General features: G+C 47.6%; 1 protein-coding gene across 1 annotated transcript in view; it reads right to left on the bottom strand.

Annotated features, from left to right (window-relative positions):
• Nucleotides 1–25,183, bottom strand: part of Snx29 (sorting nexin 29) — a 177,355-nt gene that overhangs the window by 61,937 nt on the left and 90,235 nt on the right. Inside the window, exon 11 of the mRNA XM_013011677.1 lies at nucleotides 18,958–19,064. Within this exon, the coding sequence (XP_012867131.1) occupies nucleotides 18,958–19,064 (107 nt within the window). The remainder of the gene's footprint in view (nucleotides 1–18,957; nucleotides 19,065–25,183) is intronic.

The raw sequence follows: 25,183 nt of genomic DNA on the forward strand, positions 1-25,183 counted from the left end.
GCACCTGAAGCTGCAGTGAGGCAGTTAGAAGGGTTAAGGTCAGGCTTTGACGCAAGGCAGGCCCGAGCCAGGTCAGCTATGCACCTGAGGCCCCATCATCTTGCCCTCTCCCAGATCTGCCCCAAACCCAAACTCGCACACTCCATCCCTTCTTTGCTTCACGAGCAAGGACGCATGCAACTTGTTTCAGGACAGTCGAGGGTGGGAAGCAGCACTGGGTTGGTGGGTGCTGGAGCTGAGTAGGACTGAGTATTGGGCACACACTGGGTTGACAGTCTGCTCTACCTATCTACACACAAATCTCTCCATTACCCAGGTCTTTCTTGTTCTTGTCCCTGGACTGCTGTAGTGGCGGGGGGGGGAGGGGGACAGGTGACAGAGGAGGGAAGGGAACATGCCAGGGCAAGTTCTGACAATGTACCCATGCCCTGCCCCCTCCATGTGCGCCTCAAGTCCCGTCCACTCTTCGAAGCAACCCCTCTCCTCCCAGCCACACTTCCATCTCCTCCACAAGTCACCTTGGTGGTAATAGCAACAGTTGCTATCTTTTGTGCAAATAAGAAAGCCATGTACCTTATGAATGGTCTCAACCCTGGGGCTTGGGCTCAAGACCATGAATATTACCCTAAGCACTAGTGCTGCTCCTACTTTACAGGGGGGAAACTGAGGCCTATAGGGGCTAGAACGTTTGGCCAAGGTCACACAGATGGCTGCAATCATTCCACGTAAGACGGTGCGCATCCAGCACAGGGCTGCATTCTATATGTTCGCAGCCCTGGCATGGCGTGCCGAGCCCGCCTGGCTTCACAAGTCTGACCTGGATTGCCACCTATGGCCCCCAAAACTGGGCCAACTGAAGGAGGGTAGGTGGAGGAGAAGCGAGTACAGAGCACATAATGTGGTTTACCTGGCATCACACAGTGGCTGTAATTATAACCCATTACAAGCACAAAGCACTGTGTTAGGGTAGGCCTCTATAAATGGGTCAAGAATTACTTGAAAAGGCTTTGCTGGCCTCTGCTTAACAAAGCCCTGCAGTTGCAGGCTTGCTCACAAAGGATAACTATTGATTTCCCAGGACCCCAGGCCCATGGCAGCTCAGTGAGGGCCTCTTCTCCTCCCTGGTACCAAAAGCCTTTTCCAGCCTCCAGGAGCCGGGAGCTAAGGAGGAGGAAGAGGAAGAGGAGAAAGAAGAGGAAATGGTAAAGCCATCGGTAAAACAATCACTCCGATCCAGTGCCGCCACACAGCGTCCTTGAATCCACTCAGCCACACGCCACCCTTGGGCCCATCTTTGGTAGAGTTCCTCCCTCAGAGAAACTCCAACATCTGAAAAGTCTCAGACGCCAGCACTTGTGTACTGAGCCTCTACCACCTGTGTCAAGCACCTGATTTAGGGCCACTCTCATGGGATTCATGCTCTTGATCTGCACACTGACAGGGTATGGGACACAGGCTGCTAGAGGCTGGGTCCAGTCTCAGCTAGTAATGAGGGGACCAACCATAGCCTCCCCTCACAAGCCCCGTCCCTGGGGGGCCCGCTGTGCTGTGCTGTCCATTCTGCTGTCATTGATCTATCTGTTATTATTCTGGCATCCATTTGAACATCTTCACTCATCCGATGAGCATTGTGGGCTAGGGATAGTGATGGGGGCTCGGTTCCATAAGCAACCTGACTTGTGGGAATCTAAATCATCAACAGCACCTCAGAAAGCCTGAGGTCCCTGGGAGCCTGGAGGAGCGATGCCCGCCCAGCCTGGACAGCACAGTGAGGCTCCAGGGTAGGACGAGGACATCAGCATGAGGCGAGTGACCAGGTCTAACCAGGCCACCTCCCAGCCAGCCCCCACCTGCGCCACCCTGCAGAGCAGGTCTTTAAATCAGGTAGGCGCTGACTGCCGAACCCGCCAGTCTGCAGAGCGCAGGGGTTCACCACGGGGCAGCTGATTATAATTCTGGAGGATCAGTTGGCAGACCCTGTAGATTATATAACACTGCGAATCTAACCCTCGCTCCCCAGCTCAGTGGCTTCTCTGAAAAACACTTCACCCTCAAAGTCTTATGCTTCCACTCACTTTGCAGGGCACTGGAAAAAGCACAGACTTTCACAAAAGATGTAAATTCTGAAATTATGTGGCTTTGTCATGCCCTAATGTCTTCTAGAAATCAGGGGAGGCTGGTGTACATCTTTAATCATATTCCTTTGGAAGGAATACACAGAGACCTCCTGAATACTTCAACCACAGCTCGATAAATTATGTCCAAGTTTCAAAAGAAAGACAACAAATGAAAAACATTAAATTTTATGAGCACCAAAACTGTTCTTCTCCCTTGAGAGCCCTCTTCTCATACCAAACAGCACACACAGCCAAGCAGTCGTGATGTCTCACTCCTGCTGGGAAGGACCCCAGGGTGGTCTATTTGTGCAAGTGGGAACTGGTATGTGGACACCCACACACATGGGCTGGGTACTCATGGTGCTAGGTAGACACGAGCAGTGTGGGTCAGCGGCGAATGTGGAGCTGGAGGACACCACGTGCTAGTGACTTGCTGGGCCAGTCACCTTGCATCTTTCACCCTCTCTGAGCCTCAGTTTTGGCATCAATGGTTCCCAGAGAAACACTTGTTATAAGGATTAAAGGGGGCGTATATGTAACTAGGGACCCATAAACCACAGTACAATTCTGACCCACTCAGCTTTGATTACTGCAAGGAAATGTGTGCATACGCCCCATGAAATTCACAGGTGGCAGCTGGATTTGAATCTGGGCTCCTGCTTGCTCCTCCAGCAATATGCAGTTCTTCTGCCCTCTGCTAGCACCAGCCATGGAGAGACAGCAGGAAACCAACATGATTTCTTGTAACCCTGCTTTCTAATAGGGAAACAAATGATTCACCATTTGCCATGCATTTAGAATACACAAAGAAGCACTTATGTCACCAGTTTAAATTCAAACCCAGAAAGCATGGTACTCCAATTATTTTTTCCTTGAAATTATTAAGTTTAAGGTATTGAAAATCCTGACAACACAAGGAGCAGCCAGCGAACCATGCCAGAAGGCCCCTGCCAGCCCGAACCGCTTGGTGATGGATATAGGGCAGTGCCAACAGTTTTACGTCACCTGCTTCAAGGCATGTTAAAAAATAAAAATAAAGAAGCCAGATGCTGGTGGCTCATACCTGTAATCCTAGCTACTCAGGAGGCTGAGACCTGAGGATCACAGTTCAAAGCCAGCCTGGGCAGCAAAGTCCGTGAGACTCTTATTTCCAATTAACCACCGGGAAAACTGGAAGTGGCACTGGGGCTCAAGCAGTAGAGCGCTTACCTTGAGCTGAAGAGCTCAGGGACAGCATCCAGGCCCAGAGTTCAAGCCCTATGACCAACCAAAAATAAATTTAAAAATTAAAAATAAATAAAAAAGAAAATCCACACACTCCTACAAAGAAGTACTCCATAGTCAGCTTTATTTCTGGCCACCATGCTGTCTCTGACTTCGCCCCTGCTTTAATGTTTCCCAAGCCAAAACTTTCTCCCTGAATGCTGGAAAACCCAAACTATGAGGCAACTTCAACCTTCGGATAATGACAACAGTGTCCACTGTCTTCCAGAGCATTCTCGAAGGTTTAATGACTCACGTGTGCACAACCCTGCTCACAGGTGTGCAGCCTGCCTGGGAGCTATTCTTTTTTGTTGCTGTTGTTGTTGGTCATGGGGCTTGAACTCTGGGCCTGGGCACTGTCCCTCAGCTCTTCAGTTCAAGGCTAGCGCTCTACCACTTGAGCCAAAGCACCACTTCCGGCTTCTTCTGCTTATGTGGTACTGAGGAATTGAACCCAGGGCCTCATGCATGCGAGGCAAACGCTCTACCACTGAGCCACCTTCCCAGCCCCCTGAGAGCTACTTTTGTCTGCGAACATCAGCCCCTATCAAAGGTGAGGCAGTGAAAGCTCGGGAGGTCATTACGACTCTAGACCACCAGGGGGCCCCATGTGCAGAGCCACCTCTGTGCCAGGCAGCAGGTAGACTTCTTTTATGCCATCCTCCAAAGACCCCAGCAGTAACAAGAGTGACTGACAAGTAGGGGGCAAAATCATGAGTTCTCAAGACAACACCCTGCCCCAAAGCTTCCACCCTGCCCCCAAGGCTGAGCACCCCTCCAAAGGTGGAAACTCCCAGTTGTCTTGTCAACTAAGGAAGCCTCATGGGGCTGTTAGTTCATCCAGGCTGAACAACAGATTGAGATCCCGAGCCAGAGGGACTGTTTAGTGGCCAGTGGAGGAGGGAAAGCTTGGCTTACAGGATATCAAGGGTCCCAGGATGGGGGACCTTTTTAGCTCCCATAGTCACCTGCCAGTCTTCCTCAAACTAGTCCAGAGTTCCATCAGACGAAACGTCCCCTCGCCACTAATGCAGTAAGATGTCTTTGACCTTGGCCTATAGTTAACACACTCAGACACACACTCAGGCACACACACACACACACACACACACACACACAGTGCTCCAAAGTTAGGTCATCCATCCCCACATACCACACATACCACATCACCACCCTGCTATCACATGACCACAGGCTACCAGGAGACCACCCTGTAGACAGCCCTGGGAGGGATCTAAACTCAACCCAGCCTCCTATACAGGGGATGGCAAATGACAGTTCGTGGACTAAATCCGTCCTGCCACCGGTTTTGTTGTTGTATTTTTTTTTCCAGTCATGGGGCTTGAACTCTGGGCCTGGGCACTGTCCCTCGCTCCTCAGAGCTCAAGGTTAGCACTCTACCACTTGAGCCACAGCACCACTTCTGGTTTTCTGGTGGTTAATTGGAGATGAGTCTCTCATGGACTTTCCTGTCCGGGCTGGATTTGAACCACAATCCTCAGATCTCAGCCTCCTGAGTAGCTAAGATTACAGGTGTAAGCCACCGGCACCCAACTTGCTGCCTGGCTTTATAAATAAAGTTTTATTAGAATACACTCATTCATTTAAGTATTGGTCTGTGGCTGTGTCTGAACCACAACCACCAGCCAAGCAGTACTCATGGAGCCATGAGCCCATGAAATAAAATGAATTTGCTGTGTGGTCCTTAGGAGATTGTCAGTCTCACTCAACATCCTTGCCCCATACCAGAGTCATCTGGCCCAACCTTTCCAGGGCTCACGCTCACATACATACATACATATATACATACAGACATACATACGTGTATACACACACACACACACACACACACCAAGGCTCACGCACTCATGCGCATGCACACACACACCACACATTACCCAGACTGCCCTTCAGACCCAGACAGAAAAGTCATGAAAATTACATTTGGATATAATCCCAGTGATAAAATGAAGAGCAAATCTAATTCCCTGCATATTCTTTTGTTCTCTGAAATTGCCAAGATGTCAACTTCACACAAGATAATAAATAAGAAGAACTGGTAAAGTGCTTCCCAAATATTTAATTAATGTATTTTATCTGCTTCACCACCTGGGAACAATGGGCCACAGGTTGGAAGATCAAGTCTAAATGTTCACGTTGAATTCTTGGTTTTGTACAGTGCTTGTCACAATCTTAATATTACTTAAATGCAGGTTTTTCCTGTTATTATTAATTAGGTGTTCTCTAACAGTCAATATCAAACTTAACCTTCAAAGAAGAGCTGCCAGAATGCATTTAACTAATTTTTGCAAAGCAAACTTTGTCACATCATTTTGCATTGGCTTTCTAATCCTTCCTCTTAGGCAGTTTCCCTGTCAAATAAAAATCTCTTATAATTTCTTGCAAATATACATTTTTTTTTGCCAGTCCTGGGGCTTGAACTCAGGGCCTGGGTACTGTCCCTGAGCTTCTTTTGCTCAAGGCTAGTGCTCTACCACTTGAGCCACGGTGCCACTTCTGGCCTTTTTCTGTGATGTGGCTATGTGGTACTGAGGAATCGAACCCAGGGCTTTATGCATGCTAGCACTCTTCCACTGAGCCACATTCCCAGCCCACAAATACATGCCTTTTGTCACTGCATTCTAACAATGCCACTCATTTCTTGATGTGTGTGTTGGGGTTTTTTCTCCCTGACACAACCTGACTCCAAGGGACACTTCTTCCACATTTCCATCTACTCACACAGAAGTTCTTCTCACTCAAGGAAACAGAACCTTACCACACACAGCCCTTACTCCCACCAGGGCCCAAACCCAAGGCCAAGCCTCGGCCATCTTGTTACTGGCATTGCAAGTCAACCTCCTCTGGGATCCACCCTACATCAGCCCTGGCTCAGCAGAAGGAACCCAGTGACAAACGAGCCCTAAATAAAAGTATTATGCCAGGAGCAAGATGGGGGCTGGGATGGGCTTTTATTCACTCAGCTGAAGTATAAACGTATGGCTAGCAGGATCACTTTAAGCATGTAAGGCTTACTATGTGTCAGTTATACATTACTAAAGTTTGTTTAGAGGAGGAAAGGAGGCTGGGTGCCCAGGGCATTGACGCATCTTAGCACCATCTTAGCACCGCACAGTGGAAGAGACATTTGAAATCATCTGTTCAAGGTAACTCACTGGGGGCTGGAGGAGGCCCACGGCCTGTAGGGAAAGTTGGTTCTTTCAAAGAGACATGATAGGTAATGAGATGAGACTCCAGGGAGGCGATAACCTAGTTACAAGTCTGTAGTAAAAGTAAGGAAGTAGGGCTTCCTTTGGGAAGAAAGTTCTAAGCCAGGGTGGTTGTTCACCACTGTGGATGCCCAGGGCAGGAACCTGTGCTTGTTTTATGGCTTGGTCATGTCTTTGGGTCTCGACATTCTCCCCCACTCATTCTCCTGGAGAGCAGGACACAGGACTAAGCTCGGGGACAACAGCACTAGAACCACACACAGTGGAAACCGTCTCCTCCGATCTGTGTGTGCACAGCAATCACAGCAGGCCCTAGACACACACGCGCGTGATGGCACAACAAGCACACTATGCAGGTCACCCTATCCTAGCTCCAGTCCCAGCCAGTCGTGCAGAAAGAGATCTTCCTCCCACCCCTCTCTAGGGCAGGGCTCTGTTAACTGCCCCATTACCTCAGCCAGCCATGACCTGGCTTGCCCTCCTTTCTACCTGTCTTTAACTATTTTGACTCGACAGATGACTTAGCAACCTCACCTACGAGCACCACTCCTAACTGACCTTCTGGCTGTTTTCACTCATTGGACAAGCAAAGCCTTACATGTTCAAGACTCCCCAGCTGAGAAACTAGGGCCTCACCTTGCATTTGCACTATCTAGAAGCTGTACCTGTGTGCAAGCAGCGGTGTGGCTATTCCACAGAGCTGAAGCAGTGGACACCGGCAGTGGACAGGCTACTTCCTGGCACAGTGACCACCTCTCAGCCCTCTTCAGGACCAGGACAAGAGCATTCTGTGCTACTAAAGCATTGCATACTCTTTAAAGATGTATTTATTTACCTTAAAAAAAATTATTTATTTATGTGGCACCGAGGAATCCAACCCAGCGCCTCATGCATGCTAGGAGAGCACTCTACTGTTACGCCACAATCCCATGCCGCTGCACATCACCTCTAAAACAATAATAACGTCAATTAGAATATATATGTATTTACATTTCTGTTTCATATTCAACCAAAAGGAAGACCCCCCCACACACACACACAGAGCCAGCACTCTGGACATGGTAGTGTTTGGAGAACTGAATTATTTCTACTACAATCAATCTGCCTTTTTTTCTTTTTGTGGTCTGAGACTCGCACTCAAACTTGGTGCCTGAGGCTTTCACACACTGGCTAGTAAACTACCTGAGCCACAACTCCAGTCCCTGCCTCTTACTTTTAACACTCAGCAGCCATGAAGTCATATTTGAGCTATTTATGTGGGGCTCAAAAGACACACACACTGCATACACATTGCACACACACATGCTCACGCACACACTGAGGCTATACATTCCATTTCCCAAAGATTTCACATAATCAGAAAGCTGATGTAGCCAGACTTTTTATAGTGTCACACTAGATAACTGATGTTCATAATTACGGCCCTGAGGCACGGCAAGTGCCTTAACTGCCTTCTAAATTATCAAAGATCAAATTATGTTCACTTGCGTTTTAGCATTAAGTGTATTTTAATTATATTCTCATTCGTGGAAAATTAGTAACTCATACGGCTGAAATAGATGATCTATACAGCTCTGGGAATAAAACATTCTGGATAAAGCTCAGATTTTCAGAATGTCTCACAGAACTATATTCTGACGTCATTCTAAGTAAATGAGAGTTTAAAACTTTATCTTTTTCCAAAAAGAATATGGCCATTTATATAAACAAATGAATTATAGAGTAAACTTTTTTAGGTAAGAAGAGCTACATGGGGCAAGAACATAAATGAAACGAAAGGGCGGAACCAAAAACACATACTACAGGATTCCAAGAAGCCAAGTGCAGAAGAAAATGTGACTGCCCACAGCATCCCCAAATGCCCAGGTCTCCAGAATCCTTCCTCATACACATTAGCTACCACAGGAACAATTAGCCACAGCCCACAAACAGTCACACAGAAAACAAAATAATCATTCAGGAGGTACAGGCAGAAGGATCGAAGTTCAGGCCAGCTCAAATTATATACTGAGATCCTATCTCAACACAACCAAGAGCTGGGGATATAGTTCAGTGGAACAGTGTTGCCCAGCATGTTCAACACTGGAGCGCCATTCTTAGCACTGCCAAGAAGAATGGGAATTGGGGAGGTGAGAGAGAACAAATAGTGGGAAGGGAAGGGGAGAGCAGGGAAAAAAGGGGAGAAAAAAGGAAGGGGGAAGAATAACTCCTTATTTGCCAGCAAAACCCACGTGGCCTGGCTACCTTATTGCTGCCAGCCTACAGACTATCAGAGTCTGGCAATGTCCTGGGGAAACATCAAAAAACGAACTTCACAACTTTGGCGGGGTGGGGGGATGGGGGGGTGGGGGAGTGGAGAGGGGAAGGGATGGGAAGGAGAAACAAAGGAGGAGGCAACAATGCTTGATAAGAAATGTACTCACTATCTTGCCCATGTAATTGTAACCCCTCTGAAAGGTATTTTCACAATTAAAAAAAAAAAAAAAAAGGATCATTCTACAGGCCACATTTGCTTCTGCCTGGTAGCTGCTCAATTGAAGAACAAGAGGTTCTCTGCCTGTCCTGGCCACCCCAGTCACCCCTGGGCACACTCCCGGACTGGCTACTACCAGGATGTACTGCTATTGCTCTTGCTTTCCAGAGGTGTCAATGAGACCAGCAAACAGGAAGCTTGCCCACAGTGGATCACTCAGCAGGCATCATGGATCTAGGACTGGAAGTTGGGCAGACACATCCCAGAGCTCACACCTCCCTTCCAGCTCTACAGACACCCCATGACAAAGTCTGTACAATCAGATGTGTGATGTGATGATGTGGTGTATATAGGTGCCAAGCAACGATTACCACAATCAAGTTAATTAGCACATCCGTCAACCCCTAGTCACAGCTTTGCATGAGAAAGAGAAAGCCAAATTCACTTAGATCTACTTTCCTGGCATGCCCAGGCCAGCAATACAGTGGTGGTAACCACAGTCACCAAGTTAAGCTTCTTAGAACCACACATCTGTGCCCTTTGGCCAACATCTCCACACCCACCCCACTCCCAGCCCCTGGCAGCTACCTTCTGCCTTCCACCATTCCCAATATCAGCCCTATCTGAAGGGAGGCTGTTTGCAGGTGCAGATGTGGCTGAGGAGCAGAGGATGAGGAAGCCAGAGGATGAGGAGAGCAGAGAAAGAGCTTATGCTTGGGAGCGAGCCACTATTTCCCTCTGGGAAAGTGAAACAAACATATAAAATCAAATACAAAGACAAAGCACAAAGCCTCTTTCCAGTCTGGATTCTGACACTTAGAAGTGGCACATCCCCCCAAAGAGTGCTTCTCAATGGCTGCAGGGAGGAGAGGTGCAATCTGTCTCGCAGGGCACATTTGGCTATATTTACACTTTTGTTTGTCAGAGCTTGGGAGAAGGTATGACCTGCATCCAGTATGTGGAGCCAGACATGCCAGAAACACCCTACACTGCACAGTATGACCCCCACAACAAAGGACCCTGATATGCAGCAAGTCCCTGGACCAGGAGGGAAGGGGAGAGGAAGCGTGAGAAAAGGTCAGGGAGAAGAAGGGTAAGAAAAGAGGGGAAAAGGGAGGGAAAGAAGGGAAGGGGAAAAAAAGAAAAAGAGAGGGAGGGAGGAAGAAGAGAAAGACAAGGGGGAAGAGAAAAGGGAAGAGTATAAGAAGGAAAGGGAAAAAGAGAACCCAAAAGTGTTCTCTGGCCTAGAAATTATCAAGAAACTGTAAAATGCTATTGAAATGAAAATGGTTATAATTCTGATGTGTCAGAAAAATTATAGGAAATTTACATTTCTTTCTCCCATATATAAGGGCCTCTAGCACAAAGTTTCAGATGTAAAATGGTATTCTAACTGCTGAAAGCCAATTTTATCCACTTGATTTTATCACTTTTCATGGAAATTGACCAGCACTTTGCTATAAATTCAGGCCATCTGAGCAGCTTCAGCCCAGAACACCAGGAGGGCTGATGTTTTTTCTTTTTCTTTTTTTTTTCTGGAGAAACAGATAGTCCCTCTCTCCCGCAGTGCCACAGCAGAGGGAAAACCTTCCTATTCATTTAAAACCAGGAACAACTGCTCAGAAGACAAAAAGGTAATATTTTTGCATTTAAATCCAGCTTTCTGTAGAAGGAGAGATTAATTCTGCATATTGCATAGTAGGAACGGGGCCATTTCAACCAAAAATGGACTACATTTAGGAGAGAACTGAGCTCAAAGGCTCATTTTTGAGCTCCCTCCACTCACGCTCCTGGAGAGGAAAGGACAGGTACATGGAAGTTGATCTCTGTTAAAGTTTTGAAGGTTTTGTAAAGCTGGTCTCTCTCTTTTCCATCTCTAAAGTGGCTACTTTTTTTTTTAATCACCTGATGGGTGTGGGAGAACCTCAATTCCAATCTGTGCTAAAGAAACAGCATTCTTTGCCCAAAGCTGGGCACAGAGCTGTCTGCATGAGCCACAGAAGCAGGTGGATGGGGCATTTTAATGGTTCCAAGGAAGGGAAAGAACCTTACCAAGCACGTGCCGTGGCAGAAGCACGGCTGACAGTTTGCCCTGGCAAGGCTGAGCTCGCTGTACTGAAAATGGAACCTGTGAGTCATGCCAAGGAGACAGGGTATATTCGGCGTCTGCCTTCACTGGTTCTGGAGGTAAAATTTACCTTTGTCAACGGAAACTGCAGCAAAAGCAGGATGCTGATGGAGAAAAAAAAAATTAGCCATAAAGGAAGTTGTGAAAGAGTTGCTTTTTGAGAAACAAAGTTAAGAAAGCTGTGGGCAATTTGGCAAGCTGGAGTTCTTAGGTGGGTGGGAAGGAGAGGAATATTCAGGAACACTGGCGATCTACCTGAAAAATAGAGGCTCACCGAGGGTGCCAATAAAGCAGGAAGTGACCTCACAGTCACGGTTCCCTCTGGGGTCTGGGTCTCCCAAAAAGGAATCAGCAGTTTGATTATGGTGGGGAACCAAGGATCGGGAGGGAGCGCACTCTCTCCCTGGGACTCAGCCGTGGGAGGCCTGGATCCCAAAGAGGTCCTGAGCAGGGTGATGGAGAGGAGGGCTGTCAGCCAGGCAGAAGACACAGGCAGGCCTGGAAGGGCCCAACTCTATCCTAAGAGGAAACATGCCACAGGACTGTGCCCCGGGTAAGGGAAGGTCTGCAGGAAGACAGACTGGGGAGTTGTTCCTGGCCTTGGGGGAGAAGCAGTGAGTCCTCAGAAAATAGACAGCTCACTATCCAGGAAAGCCAATCAGAGACAAGAAGACAAGTCCACGAGAAGAGGAGATAGGGAGCTGTTCTGTGCCTGACAAGCCTCAGGGCTCAAGATGACCTTGTGTCCCCCAGAAGGCCGCAAGAGGAGTCCCCACGGCAGCACATGCCCACCCCAGGAGAAAGAGCAGCAGACGTGGCAGCCACTTTTCATTGGCGCCACATCTAAGTGCTGCATTGCAACGACTGTCCCCAGGCTGAGGACAGCTGAGGCTCTTGGACCGAGGTGACAGCACTCTGGTGTCCATCCTCACTTTCTGAATAATATGGGGATCGCCCACCTCTCACAATTTGGATTTACAGGTGTTTTTCAGCAGAGCTTCAAGTCTGGAATTTGATCGGCAGTTCTCCCATCAATCCCCATGTAAGGTGAAACACTGGTGAGCTCACCCGGCCTCAGTTTCCCTCCCTGTGAGGGTAGGTGTTAAGACTCCCACAGCAACTGAGGAAGGATGAGATAAACAAGGGTTTAGAAATGAGCCCACACAGTGGATACTGAGATACACATCAGCTGGCTAGCCTGGCAAAGATCTCTGCAGTCTCTCAAGATACCTGCAGCTCCCCAGAACAACACATCAGCTCAGGATTAATAGACAAAAAGGATTGTTTTTGTTTTTATTTTTAATCTACTCAAACAAGCCCCCAAAGTGAATTAAGAAAAAAAGGTCCAATTTGTTCGTTCTACAGAGCTGTTGGATCAAAGCAAGTTATTAGCTGAGCTACATAATTCATTTGATTAATTTGTCCTGTAATGAACTGAGAGATGCTATATTTTTTTTAAAATCCTCAAAGTCACTCCCAGTTCAATTCTGAATCTCTGTTAAGGTTCAGGAAAGCCTTTAGCTGTAATACAGCCTCGAAATATCTCAGGAAATGTGTGGCAAGCCTCACCCCTCCCAGTGAACCTTGGTGAACAATGAGGTAACAGGATCAGGGCCACTGGTCAGTAAAACTGGGTCAAAACATTGGCTGGGTGGCCTGAGGTATTCTACTCAACCATCCTGAGCCACAGTGTAGTCAGCCTAAGGCTATTTAAATAGCAGGACAGATGTGACACACCCAGCTTAGTCCCTTACCTGTGGCAACAGTGTGTTAGTGTTGATTATATTTCTTCGTATTGGGTTACAGTTACATGAGTACGGTAATGAGTACATTTCTTGTCGAGCGTTGTTACCCTCTCCTTTGAAGTTCCTTCCAGCAAGCCCGGGTGGCTCATGGCCACCTGTAAACCCTAGGAGGCTGAGACTAAGAATCGAGGTTCAAAGTTCAAAGACAGCCTAGGCAAGCAAGTCTCAAGAATCTTATTGCCAATTAACCACCAAAAAGCTGAAAATGGAGAGGTGGCTCGAGAGGTAGAGCATTAGCTTTGAGCAAAAAAAAGTGAGAGTGCAAGGCTCTGAGGTCAAGTCTCAGACAGACAGACAGACAGACACACACACACAGACACACACACACACACACACACACACACTTCCTTCCATTGTAGGTGAGTGAACACCTGGTAAAAATTCCCAAGTATCCCAGGTTAACATTCCCCGGGTATGGCTGGGACAGGTTAGCCCACCCCTGGTCTTTGTGCACATAACACCAGTGGGCCACTGGGCCTTCCTTGGGCCTGCCTCGTGGCAGAAGAGAACAGAACAGAAGGCTTCAGGCCCTTTCAGTGAAATAAACAAGAGCATGGTGCTATCCAGCCAGATCTAGCATCCCACCACACATCAAGGGCCATTTCCAAAGTGACAGGGAACCCTCAGGCAACACATTTTATCAGGCATTTCCCCAGCCAAACAGCCACACACTGTGCAAGCTCCTGCCCTCCAGCCCGGACCCTCAGGATCAAAACAAGGTGAACATCTTTAAGAAACATGTCTCAGCACCACTAGTGTGCCTGACAAAACTCACTCTTCCAAAATGGGTCAGAAACAGCTGGCTGGATTAGGAAGGGGATTTCTATCGAAGGGTGGAGGTGCAGTCCATGCATGCCTCTGTCAGAGAGCAGCAGGCCCAGAGAAAAGCAAAGCAAAGGGCAAGCTTCCCTACTGTACTACCTGAAGACTTGCTAGCTGAAAGACTAACAGTGCTGGTGATGAGAAACCGAGGGTGCTGGGTGTCTTTGGGCTGTCCACCCATCAGCTGACCTTGGCAAGTGCTGCTCCTGCAGCCTGGCCTGCCCTTCCCACCTTCCCTTGCTGGCAAAGTCCCTTCTGCAGTCGGAGCTCAGCTCGGTGCTGAGTTCACTGGACATTTCAGGATGTCTCTTCTGCTTCTGGGCCTCAGGCACTGTCTACAGCTTCTTTCTGTGGCTCAACAGATCACTAGCTGCCACAAATCACTTGCTGATGATGCTCACTCCCCTCACCGGAAGGAGGCCACCAAGGGAGGGACCCCGTGGGAGTGTGTTGCTGTAGCTCCACACCACGAGTGACAGGGCTTCACAGCCTTGGCGCTGCCAGCAGGCTCGGCTCCTCCAGTAGGCAGGACAGCCCTATGCCTCCGCCAGGCACACCCAGCACTACCAGGCCATCTTGTGAGCCCTCCCAGCAAGACCAGAGACTTCTGTTGGGATGGAGGGGCCAGAAGTACCTTCCAGAAGCCACTTCCCGCCTGAACGAGGAAAGCTAATATAAAATGGGCCCAAAATAGTGTGGGGCTGAAAAGCTGAAAAACAGCCACTATAATTACAAGTATTTTTATCTGTTGCCCAAAAAAGGAGCATTGGATCATTTTCTGAGTGTTTCTGTAGGGGAGTTCGTGTGTTAGTTCTCAAACACTTCATGCTCCCAGATCAGAGGACGGTGCCAGAAACCAGGCTTCAGCACAAGTGAGAGCACACAAATAAACAGCAGAGCTTTGGCCCTAGTGTCCACTGAGGGCCGCGGTGTCCACTGTGTGCTCCAGCATCTTCTGAGGCCTCGTAGGAAGCAGGAAATCAAATGCCTGAAGTTCTATCCGAAAAATGGGGTGGGAAGATGACAGTGGCCAGCACTGGGAGCAGGAGCACCACTGGTGATATTCTGGAGATATTGCTAGCTTTCAGGTGGGACAATAATGCCATAGGAACTTTTTTTTCTTGCACTATTAAGTGTGAACCCTGATAGTATAGTATAGCAGTATAGTGCTAGGGGTGGAATTGATGCGCTTAGGATGAGCAGCTGGGGCCCCAGGAGAGTGGGAGGGACTGGCCCTGAACTGATATCTAGAAGTCAGTGGTGGGGACACAGCCGTCCTGAAGACTCTTCCCTATATCCCAGGCATTCACAATAAAAATAAATAAACAAATTACTGGTGGAGTGTTGTGTGTGCAACACACCTGCCTCCTCCACTGCCAGAGACCTGGACACCTAAACGCTGGGGAAAAGCTGTCTACTGTGTGGTCATACCTCCACCTCTCCCAGTCACTCCATTTCCAGGGATCAGCATAGCTGCCTACTGCTATGACTCTGCGAGATGTTAGCTAGATGGATGTGAGAGGCAGGGCCAGCAGAACTGCCCAGGAAATGGCCATCTCACATGCATGACAGGAAGCTGGGGAGGGAACAGTGAGTAAGGGCTCCCCAAACAGGCCCAAAGTTCTCCCTGATATCCAATCTGAGTCACTAGGACCAGCACAGGCCTCTGTGGTGAGACTTTTAGGTATGATAAAGTACTTCAGTTGTTGTGGGACTTTTTTTTTTATAACTCTCATGTTTCAAACATACATTGCTATACTACTTAGGAATATATCCATGTGGAATCTAGGTTTACCTTCAGAGTACTGAGAGAGACTGGGGTGAGACAGACTAAAGATGAGGAGTGGCCAAGACTTATGAGTAGCTGAAGCCAGCTGATGGGTGCAGAGAGGCGTATCTGAAGAGTTCCTCAGAGGTTTGGCTGTGGTAGTCAGTCATTCATACTTTAGAGGGAAACATGACCACCCCAATGGAAAGGAGAACCCCTCACACAGAAGAAGCCATTCAACACTCAGCTTTGCCCGTGAGCCACCCTTTCCCGCTAGCACAGGGTGAGAAGCTGGTCTCAATCTACTCTGCAACTTATTAAAACAAAAGCAAAAAAAAAACCTCTCAACACTATGCTTTCCATCTTGAACATCAACTTAATGTGGAGCTCAGCTCTGAGTCTTTCTACAGAGTCCCATATTTTATTTAAAAGCCCACTTGTCTTGTTCGAGAATGACTCCTGGATACATCAAAAGTGTCAGGATGCGTCAGTGCCAATTTGTGGAACAAGCACCCAAGGTCCAGCTGCCTTGGGAACTTGTGCGTTTTATCAGAATGATGATCACATCCACAGCCATCTCCAGCATGTGATGATGGATGTATTTCTTTTTTACCAGCTTGATGCTTAAGCTTACTTTTCCATTAATAGTAACTCTGCCATTATAATGAGAATAAACGTCGCTAATATACCATTTATTTCACCCATGAGCCAAAATTCAGGGACTAACGACAGTCATACAGTAAATGATAAGTACCCTGTAATTTGACAAATCAGTCACCAGCTAGCTGAGCCTCGCTGCGGGGAAGGGAGTGGAGTTCTGCTGGCAGCGGATGGACCGAGGCATACACACAGGGAGCAGGCAGCCAGGTGCCGGCTGCACAGCCAGGCTGGGCAGGCAGAGGCAGTGTAACGGAGCTGGGCTCTTGTGGGCAGAGAGCAGAAGTGGAAATGAAAGGAAATAGCAACTACCGATCTTAAATGTACAGACATTTCTTACAAGTCAGGGTATTCAAGCAAGAAAAACAGACTTCTGTGTTAATTTGGGGGGATTGTAGGGGGAGCATGGTCTTTGAATCTTTGAGATAGGGTCTCCCTGTGTAGCACAGGCAGGCCTCGAACATGAGATTCCCCTGCCTAAACCTTCTGAGTGCTGGGATTACAAGCATTCACCACTACACTCAGCTGAGAAACAGATTCTAACCTCACCTGAAAGAACATTTACTATTAAGAGTTAATGACGTGGAGAAGCTGGCTCAGAGAAGAAACTAGAAACAGCACAGCTCTAGCAAGTTCACCTAGGAGGTAATGGCAGAGTCTCGCAGACTAACAAGTCTCCCAGAGCAATGTTACCGAAGCTCACTGTTAAACTAGTGGGCTCCCACGCATGACACATTCCTGAGTGACTGGGAAATTAAAGCCCAGCCCCTGTGGTGGGTCAAATGCCCAGCCAGGAGTCCACTCTGTCCAAAGGAGACAAAGTGCTTGGGATTAGTTCCCACCAAAATGGCAGGCAACAGTACAGAAGCACATCCTCCAAAGGAAATCAGACAAGAGGAGAAACAGAGACACAATGACACTCCATGGGCTCCAGGCTCTGGCCTCTGCTCTCCTGCTTAGTTCCCACAGCAACCCAGTAGTAGATTTTATCAGCTGTATTCCACTGACAGAGACAATGCGGATGAGAGAAGCTATGTGGCCTGCCCAGGGAAACACAGCAGAAACATGGCAAACCTAAAATAAGTTGAAGTGGATCCTACGTACCCTTCCAAGCCACAGTGGCAGCGAAGAGATACAGGATCAAAGTCCAAATACTGTGGATATTTTACACTTTTCTTGAAGCCAACTACTAGAATAGAATGGGAAAATCTCTCGAGATGAGGCTAAACCAAAGAAATTATACTTAAAAGAGGCAAAAAAGCAAGTCTTAGATGTATCTTGGATGTGTCCAATATCTTTGATCTTCCAAACCCTTGGAGAGACAAATCCATCTCTTCTGATGTCTCAGATCTTCACGAGGGGTGAGAAGTTTACAAAAGAAATCTGAGCATCATCACTACCACCTTAGTGAAGGAGAAAGAAGCAATCTAAGGAAGCTGTGTTTAGGGGCTGCCCCTAGAAGAACCGCCTTGGAGGCTGCAGCTGCAGGCCTCTGGGCACAGCCTCAGCCCTCTTTCCTGGTTGAGGCCTGCCTCACCCAAGTGGGAGCCAGCTCCTTACAGGCACTCCCTTATTGCTCTGTAACCCAGGCTCAGGCCCAAGGTAGTAGAGGCCTGGCACTGTCCTCGAACAAATCATCAATGAAAGAAGGGAAACTCAAATTAGGGACATCTCCACCTCAGCCTTACATCTTCTTGGCTCATCTCCAAGAACTGACATTGCTTTCAGGGCAGGGAAAGCCACAAGAAATGGAGAGGCAACCAGAGGACGCTGCACATGCTCAGCGAATATCCATCTGCTTGCTGTCCAGTGTCCTCTCCAGATTGTCTAAGCTCTGTTCCCCCTCAAATTGAGCCCTAGGAGAAGGCATGCCTCCACAGAGAACCCGAGTCTCATCTTACTAGATCCCTAATTCATTCTATAACACTTTGAGCTGTTTGGGACTGGGGTAGGGGCTAGCCTTCTAACTCACTCCAAATGCAGGGTGGGCTGTCCCCCCAGGCAGGCAGGGAAAGGCACTGTCCACACTCCCCTGGCAGCTCTGCCTGCTCCACTCCACAACCCCTCAGAAGCAGGTGACACCAGGTGCAGGCTGGGAATTCCTGTTCCTTCTCTGGGAGGAGGGGCAGGCAAGGCCTTCCTCCTAGCACTGCCGCAAGGCTGACATTGCCATGGGCTCTTTCTTCCTCAGCTGTGCGATTTCCCTTGTCCCTCCATTCATTCTCTCCAACATTGTAATGGCTGCTCTCTAGCTTCTGTAACACTAAACTCTTTTATCCTTCCATGAGCTCAGCCTTCTCACCGCAAAGGCTTGAGATCTGTGCTCAACTGCTGGGGTGATTTGAACGGAGCTATTCCCCACTGGGCAATTTCCCAAATTTTTCCCAGCAGCATCTGGGAGCTGCAAGAGCAACAGTGTCTTCTTCCTTAAGCAGCGCATCAACTACAGTTCACACATGACCTGCCCCACCTGCTGCTAAGACTGCAGATCTTACAGGGCCGCCAAGACACTCATGTTCACCTGCCCACCCACCACAGTTCTCCGTTCCTTCTTGTTTTCCAAAGTTCAAGTTTGTTTGTGGATTGATGGAGTAGACAGAGTGCTGGACAAGCACTCGGCCGCTGGGCCTCATTCCCACCTGGGGACGCAGGCGCATGAGCAGAATCCAGCCTAAGGAAGGTGGCAAGGCTTACCTCAATGAGCTTTCTTTCATAGGAGCTCGCCAGCTCTTCGGCCACTTCTCCTGGCTTCTGTTCTGGGACAGGAACTTCTCCATCCACATTCCAAAGATTTGGCACAGCTTTAAGAAAAGAGAGACTTTCTATCAGTATTTTAACACTCATCGAAAATTACCCTCTCAAAATTCTTCTGGCTTCTCCAGAAAGGAGATTTTTTTTTTTTTAAGTCACCATAAGGCCTGAACTCTGGGCCTGGGCACTGTTCCTCAGCTTTTCAGCTCAAGGCGAGCACTCGACCACTTGAGCCACAACACCACTTCCGGCTTTTTCTGCTTATGTGGTGCTGAGGAATCAAACCCAGGGCCTCATGCATACAAGGCAAGCGCTCTACCACTGAGCCACCTTCCCAGCCCAAAGAAGACTCTTTATAAGGTAGCAACTACTTAGTGCAAAGAAAAAGACATTAATCATTTAGTGCAACTTCCCCACACTAATACAATAAGGTGCTGGCGAGCTGTTTTAGAACCAGAAGAGCCACCAGGATATCTACCAGAGAATCTAGGGAATGGGCTGGGGCTCAACTTCTAGATACACACATACACACATACATACACAAAGATTTACTTCCAATTAAAAGCGATAATAAAATATGCATTCTAAGTTACAGAGACTCTAACACAAACATGAGTCAGAGAATTATTCAAGACAGTAGAAACAACCCAAATGACCATTATCTGTGTGGTCTAACCATACAGCTGAAGTATTAGTCATCCACAAAAAGCAATGGAGGTTTTATACAGCCATTAGAGAGAATCATATTACATCACTGAAGGGAAATGGATGGACCTAGAACAAATCACATTAAGTGAGGTAAGCCAAGCTCAGATAAATAAATGGCACGTTTTCACTCATATGCAAAAGCTACATCTGAAATACATGATAAATTATAGAGGACGCTAGGCATTCACACACAGTGAGACCAAGGGAGGTTACTTTTAAGAGAAGAACACGAAGGGGCAACGCGGATATGCATCTGATCATATAAAATACTATTTATCGGAATGGACTCCAAGAAATAGAAACAAGAGGTATTTTCTTTGTTGCTGTTTTTCTTTTCTTTTCTTTTCTTGTATGCTCACTTGTCTGTCTTTGGGAGTGTAAGGAAAGGCACAGAAATGGAGGGACAAAGGGTGAACAAAGTGGAAACTCACTAGACACTATGTTAAAAAGGAACTATACAACTTGTGAGTGGGATTGGGAGGAAAAAACTGGGAAAGAGCAAGGGAAACGGTGACATTGTCCAAAAAGAAATGTACTCTTTACCTGAATATGTGTGTGTGTGTGTATACACATATGTATATAAAAATGTATATAACTATTACTGTAACTCCTCTGTATACCACCTTTATAATAACAATTTAAAAAAGGAATGGAGACTGGTTCATGCTACAACACAGACAAATCTTGAAAGCATGTGGTAGGTAGAAGAGGTTACAGGGGCTGGGAAGGTGGCTCAGTGGTAGAGCGCTTGCCTTGCATGCCTGAGGCCCTGGGTTTGATTCCTTAGCACCACATAAGCAAAAAGAAAAAAGCCGGAAGTGGTGCTGTGGCCCAAGTGGTAGAGCGCTAGCCTTGAGCTGAAGAGCTGAGGGACAGCGCCCAGGCCCAGAGTTCAGGCCCCACGACCGGACCCCCCCCCAAAAAAAAAGAGGTTACATACACAAGGACACATGTTGTATGAAATATCTACATACAATGTCCAGTACATTGGGAAAGGAGAGATGAAGAGTGACTTCTAGTGGATATACAGTTTCATCTGGAAGGGTAGTAAGAATGTTCTGAACTTATTGGTGTTATGCAGTCTGGTAAGTATATTAAAAGTATATGAAAGGTTAATTGTATAGCATATGAACTGCATCCCAAAACTGAAAACTGGGAAAAGGGGGGCAGGCCTGTAATTCTAGCACTTGAGAGGCTGCCAGATAGGAGGATTGTGACTCTAACGCCAGTTTTGGCTATCTAGCTGCTGTTCTGTGAGCTGTCTTATGGCATGAACAGAGGTATCCAGCTCACAGCCTGGAACCTCACCAGCCATGAGCAGCAGTGGGTCCTTCCCCATGAGCTGAGGATGAGCCCTGAGAGACCTGGATCAAGCCCTGCTGTCAAACCACAGAAACTGAGGTAGTAAATGTTCCTTGGTCTAAGCTACTAAATTCTGGTATGCTTCGTTACAAAGCAGTAGACAACTAATACAGCATCTTACACCATCTTAACAGGTGCTTCTGGACAAACTACTTCAAAGCACAGACTTTCAGAGATGGCAGAGGGCTCTGTCCACAAAATAGAGATCACTAAACAGCTGACTTGCCCAGTGTGTCCCTGTGGTACAAGGATTCCTATCCATAGTGGGGAACCAATTTATTAAGTTAGATGCCTCTCTCCTCTCTGCTGCCAATGCCAAGTACGTGGCCAGGCAAGGCTAAGCGTATATAGGTACACTATCTGATCTGTTTATTTTCAAGTCAAGATGACTTTATTGGCTTTGTGATTACATGAAGTATTCGAAGAAGCTCAAAGCCTGGTGGTGGTGGCTCACACCTGTAATCCTAGCTACTCAGGAGGCTGAGATCTGAAGATCGCGGTTCAAAGCCAGCCCAGACAGGAAAGTCCATGAGACTCTTACTTCCAATTAACCACCAGAAAATCAGAAGTGTTGCTGTGGCTCAAGTGGCAGAGCGCTATCCGTGGGCTGAAGAGCTGAGGGACAGGGCCCAGGTCCAGAGTTCAAGCCCCATGACCAACCAAAGACAAAAAAAAAAAAAAAGGAGGAGCTTGGGGCTGGGAAGGTGGCTCAGTGGTAGAGTGCTTGCCTTGCATGCTCGAGGCCCTGGGTTCGATTCCTCAGCACCACATAAGCAAAAAGAAAAAAGCCAGAAGTGGCGCTGTGGTTCAAGTGGTAGAGCGCTAGCCTTGAGCTGAAGAGCTGAGGGACAGCACCCAGGCCCAGAGTTCAGGCCCCACTACTGGACCCAAAAAAAAGAAGCTCAAGTAATGGCAAGACATGAGAGGAGCCAAAAAGAACTGCACATGACACCAATCTGTTCTCCACACATCACCACTAACCGGTCAGCAGGGAGAGGATCAACTGAACACCAAATCTCAATAGTCAACATGTGTGGCTGATCAAACAAAGCCTTTTTCAGTTGTATCTTTCCTGAAGATGAGAGGCTAGTTTGGAAATAGAGAGAATAGCCATTTTATATCCCAGGAGAAGACCATGCTTCTCTATTTATGTTAATAATAGCTCAAGCTGCACTCAAGAACACAGGCTTTCAAACACTGCATTTCAGAGCCAGGCAACCTGAAACCTAAAATTTACTCATTAACAACTTCCTTGCATAATTGGAATGACTTCACCAGTTTCCACAAGTTGCCATTTGGCCCTGGTGAAGGACTGAAAAACAAAGGGAGAGCTGTTAGGATCCAACAGGACAAACAAGACAATCGGCATCTCTGTGACTGCTATCTCCACTTTTCAAAAGAAACTCTCAGGGTATTATACAAAGATAAGTCAAGTGCAAAGGTAAATATGGGCTGTATTTAATGTACTTCCTGGAATTAGGAATCTATCTTCATATTCAATGGGTTCTCAGAAAAATAAACAATACTACTTGTGGGTGGAGATGGGAGGGAATAACTGGGAGAAAATGAGGGGAGGGGTGACATGGTTAAACAAAGAAATGTACTATCTGACTTATGTAACCGTAACCCCTCTGTACATCACCTTTACAATTACAATTTAAACAAAAGAACAATATTGCTGCATTTCAAAGAATCTGGCACCTCTACAGGACCTGGTGGCCATTTTAATCTTACAATAAATATGCGTACATGATCTGTGTGGCACAGTATGACCCAACCCACCTAGTTAGCGTCCACGTTATTCACTAGCCTATCCTCTCATTAGTCAGAAATTTTCTCCTGTATTTCCATCATGGCGTAATTATAAAGCCAGATTACAAATGAAGGGGAAAAAAGTGATGTGGCGAAAGCCAGGAAGCCTCCTCTTTTTAAATTCAAATAGTCAGACGCGAACACTGCTGGTAGAAGCACAAAGAGATAGATTTTGGATGAGAAAAGCTGTAGGTTACCTCGCACCATTAGCAGGTCATTCAAACTTGGAGAACATTACAGTTTGCACCCCGCTGCAGCCTGCCGAATCTGTTTGGGGGCATCTGTGATAAGTCATCTGAATTAAATAGACCCTATGCTGGTCTCACTCGCAGGCACAGAGGACACATGGGGTTTGTGCCTAAAGTATTTTAAGCAAAACTTGGAATGCCAGAGAGAGCGGCCTAGAAGCACTGCACCGAGGTTAGCTTTGCTTTCCTTCTGTCTGAACACGCTGATGTGACCCTGGACACAGCGTGAGAGCTGGTGGTGAGTGGATTAGGAATCATTTTACACAGAGAAGGTTTTCAGAACGCACTACCACAGAGGAGGTGCTGGAAGGCCCTCTGTGCTGGGGACACAAAGGAGCCCAGAGGAGAAGGTAGGGCTCTCTTGGGGGAGGGGAATGAGCCGAGGGTATAGGTCCTGTAGTTGATCCAGCCAGGTCAGCAGGGAAGTGACCCTGTGACATCCACGCCATGCCACATGAGATCCACACTCTCCCCTCACACCTCAGTCCACTGAGTGCCTGAAGAGCCCAAAGCAAAGGAGAACCTGGCAAAGCCAGGAAGGTGGGAGCTCATCCTTGCCCCAGGGTCTCAAGACAGACAAGAAGATGCCTGAAGAGGTTACCAGGGTCCTGCTCCGCTCCAGATGCACAACTCCAGCACACAACTGAGCACAAGTGAATATGTGAAGAAAGGGTTTGCACACCTCCACAGACAGCATGCACACCCGCACACATCACTTCCTTGTGAGCCTTGGTTTCCTCATCTGTCCAACAGCGGAAGGGACCTCTTATGAGAATTAAACATGGTAGGAACTACTTCATGCTCTTGCTCCAAGCATTACAGAGAGGTTGACTTTTGAAAGATAAATTGCAAAGTTGGAGCCCGGCTTCTTGCTCCATCTGAAGTGTGCCCCTCTGGCCAGCCTTTCCCGAGGAAGCTGCCTTCCTGTGTAGACAGGGCATCTCCTCCTGGCATAACAGCTGCTGCCGCGTCCAGCCCTCACCGTCACACCTTCACAAGCCTGATGGCTCTGACAGAAGTGTTGACATGTTTCCCCTGGGTGAAAAGCACTCATACGGCCTGCAGACTGGCGTGCCAGACAAAGCCATTTCTTGCCTTCGTCCGGGCCATGCAAACGTGTCTGCTAGACACAGCTCTGCACCCGGACCGTGACTCTAGCTCTTCACTTGGTTGTTTTTGAGAAAAGGTCTTGATTTTTGCTCAAGCTGGCCTGGACTCTGATCCTCCTGTTTACACTTCCCATCATACCTGGCATGACAGGACCATCAACCCAGTTGACCACCCTTAGCTTTTTCCATTGAGATGATATTTCAGAGGCATGGCTCCAACGGTAGAGCACCTACCTAATAAGCACAAAGCCCTGAGTTCAAACCCCAGTACTGCCACAAGGGAAGAGGGAAGAGAGAAGGAGAAGGAAAGAGAAGAGGAAGAGAAATGATTCCTAGGATTTCAAAAGCCCATGAGGAGGATTTCTGGGATTGGAGCATGGCTCAGCCAATGTGCAAAAGTGTCAGATACCAAGTTCAAGTCCTGGTCTCGGATAAATTTTAAAAATAGGATTTCTCTGACTGTTTCGATGCTAGGACTCTATTCCTATCATGGCCAGTTCGATATGGTGTAGCTAAAAGATGACACCTGTTAACAGAATGGGATGAACACAACAGTATAAAAAGCACAGAGACTGGCGCTAGAAAGACCTGGGTTCAAATGCCAGGTGGGTCACATTCTGCAAGTTGTTTGGCTTCTCTGGGCCCAGCCTCCAGCCTATCGGGCAGGTAATGGTAGAGAACCAAATGGGAAATGGATGAGGTAGCTAACAGAGAGCCTGGTACAGGATGTGGTAGGAATTATTGGATCCTACAGTGGTGGCCCAAACACTGGACCTTGAACTGAAATCACAAAATTGCCACCATCCGATGAGGTACAAATAAGAGTCTCAACACTTCCTGATTCAATTACTAAGCCTGAGTATATCAACAACAACAAAAAAAAAACTGATCAACAGAGACATCAGCCACTCTTTTTGTTGTTGTTGTTGG

Source organism: Dipodomys ordii, unplaced genomic scaffold (assembly GCF_000151885.1).
Source record: "Dipodomys ordii isolate 6190 unplaced genomic scaffold, Dord_2.0 Scaffold14, whole genome shotgun sequence".
NCBI lineage: Eukaryota > Metazoa > Chordata > Mammalia > Rodentia > Heteromyidae > Dipodomys > Dipodomys ordii.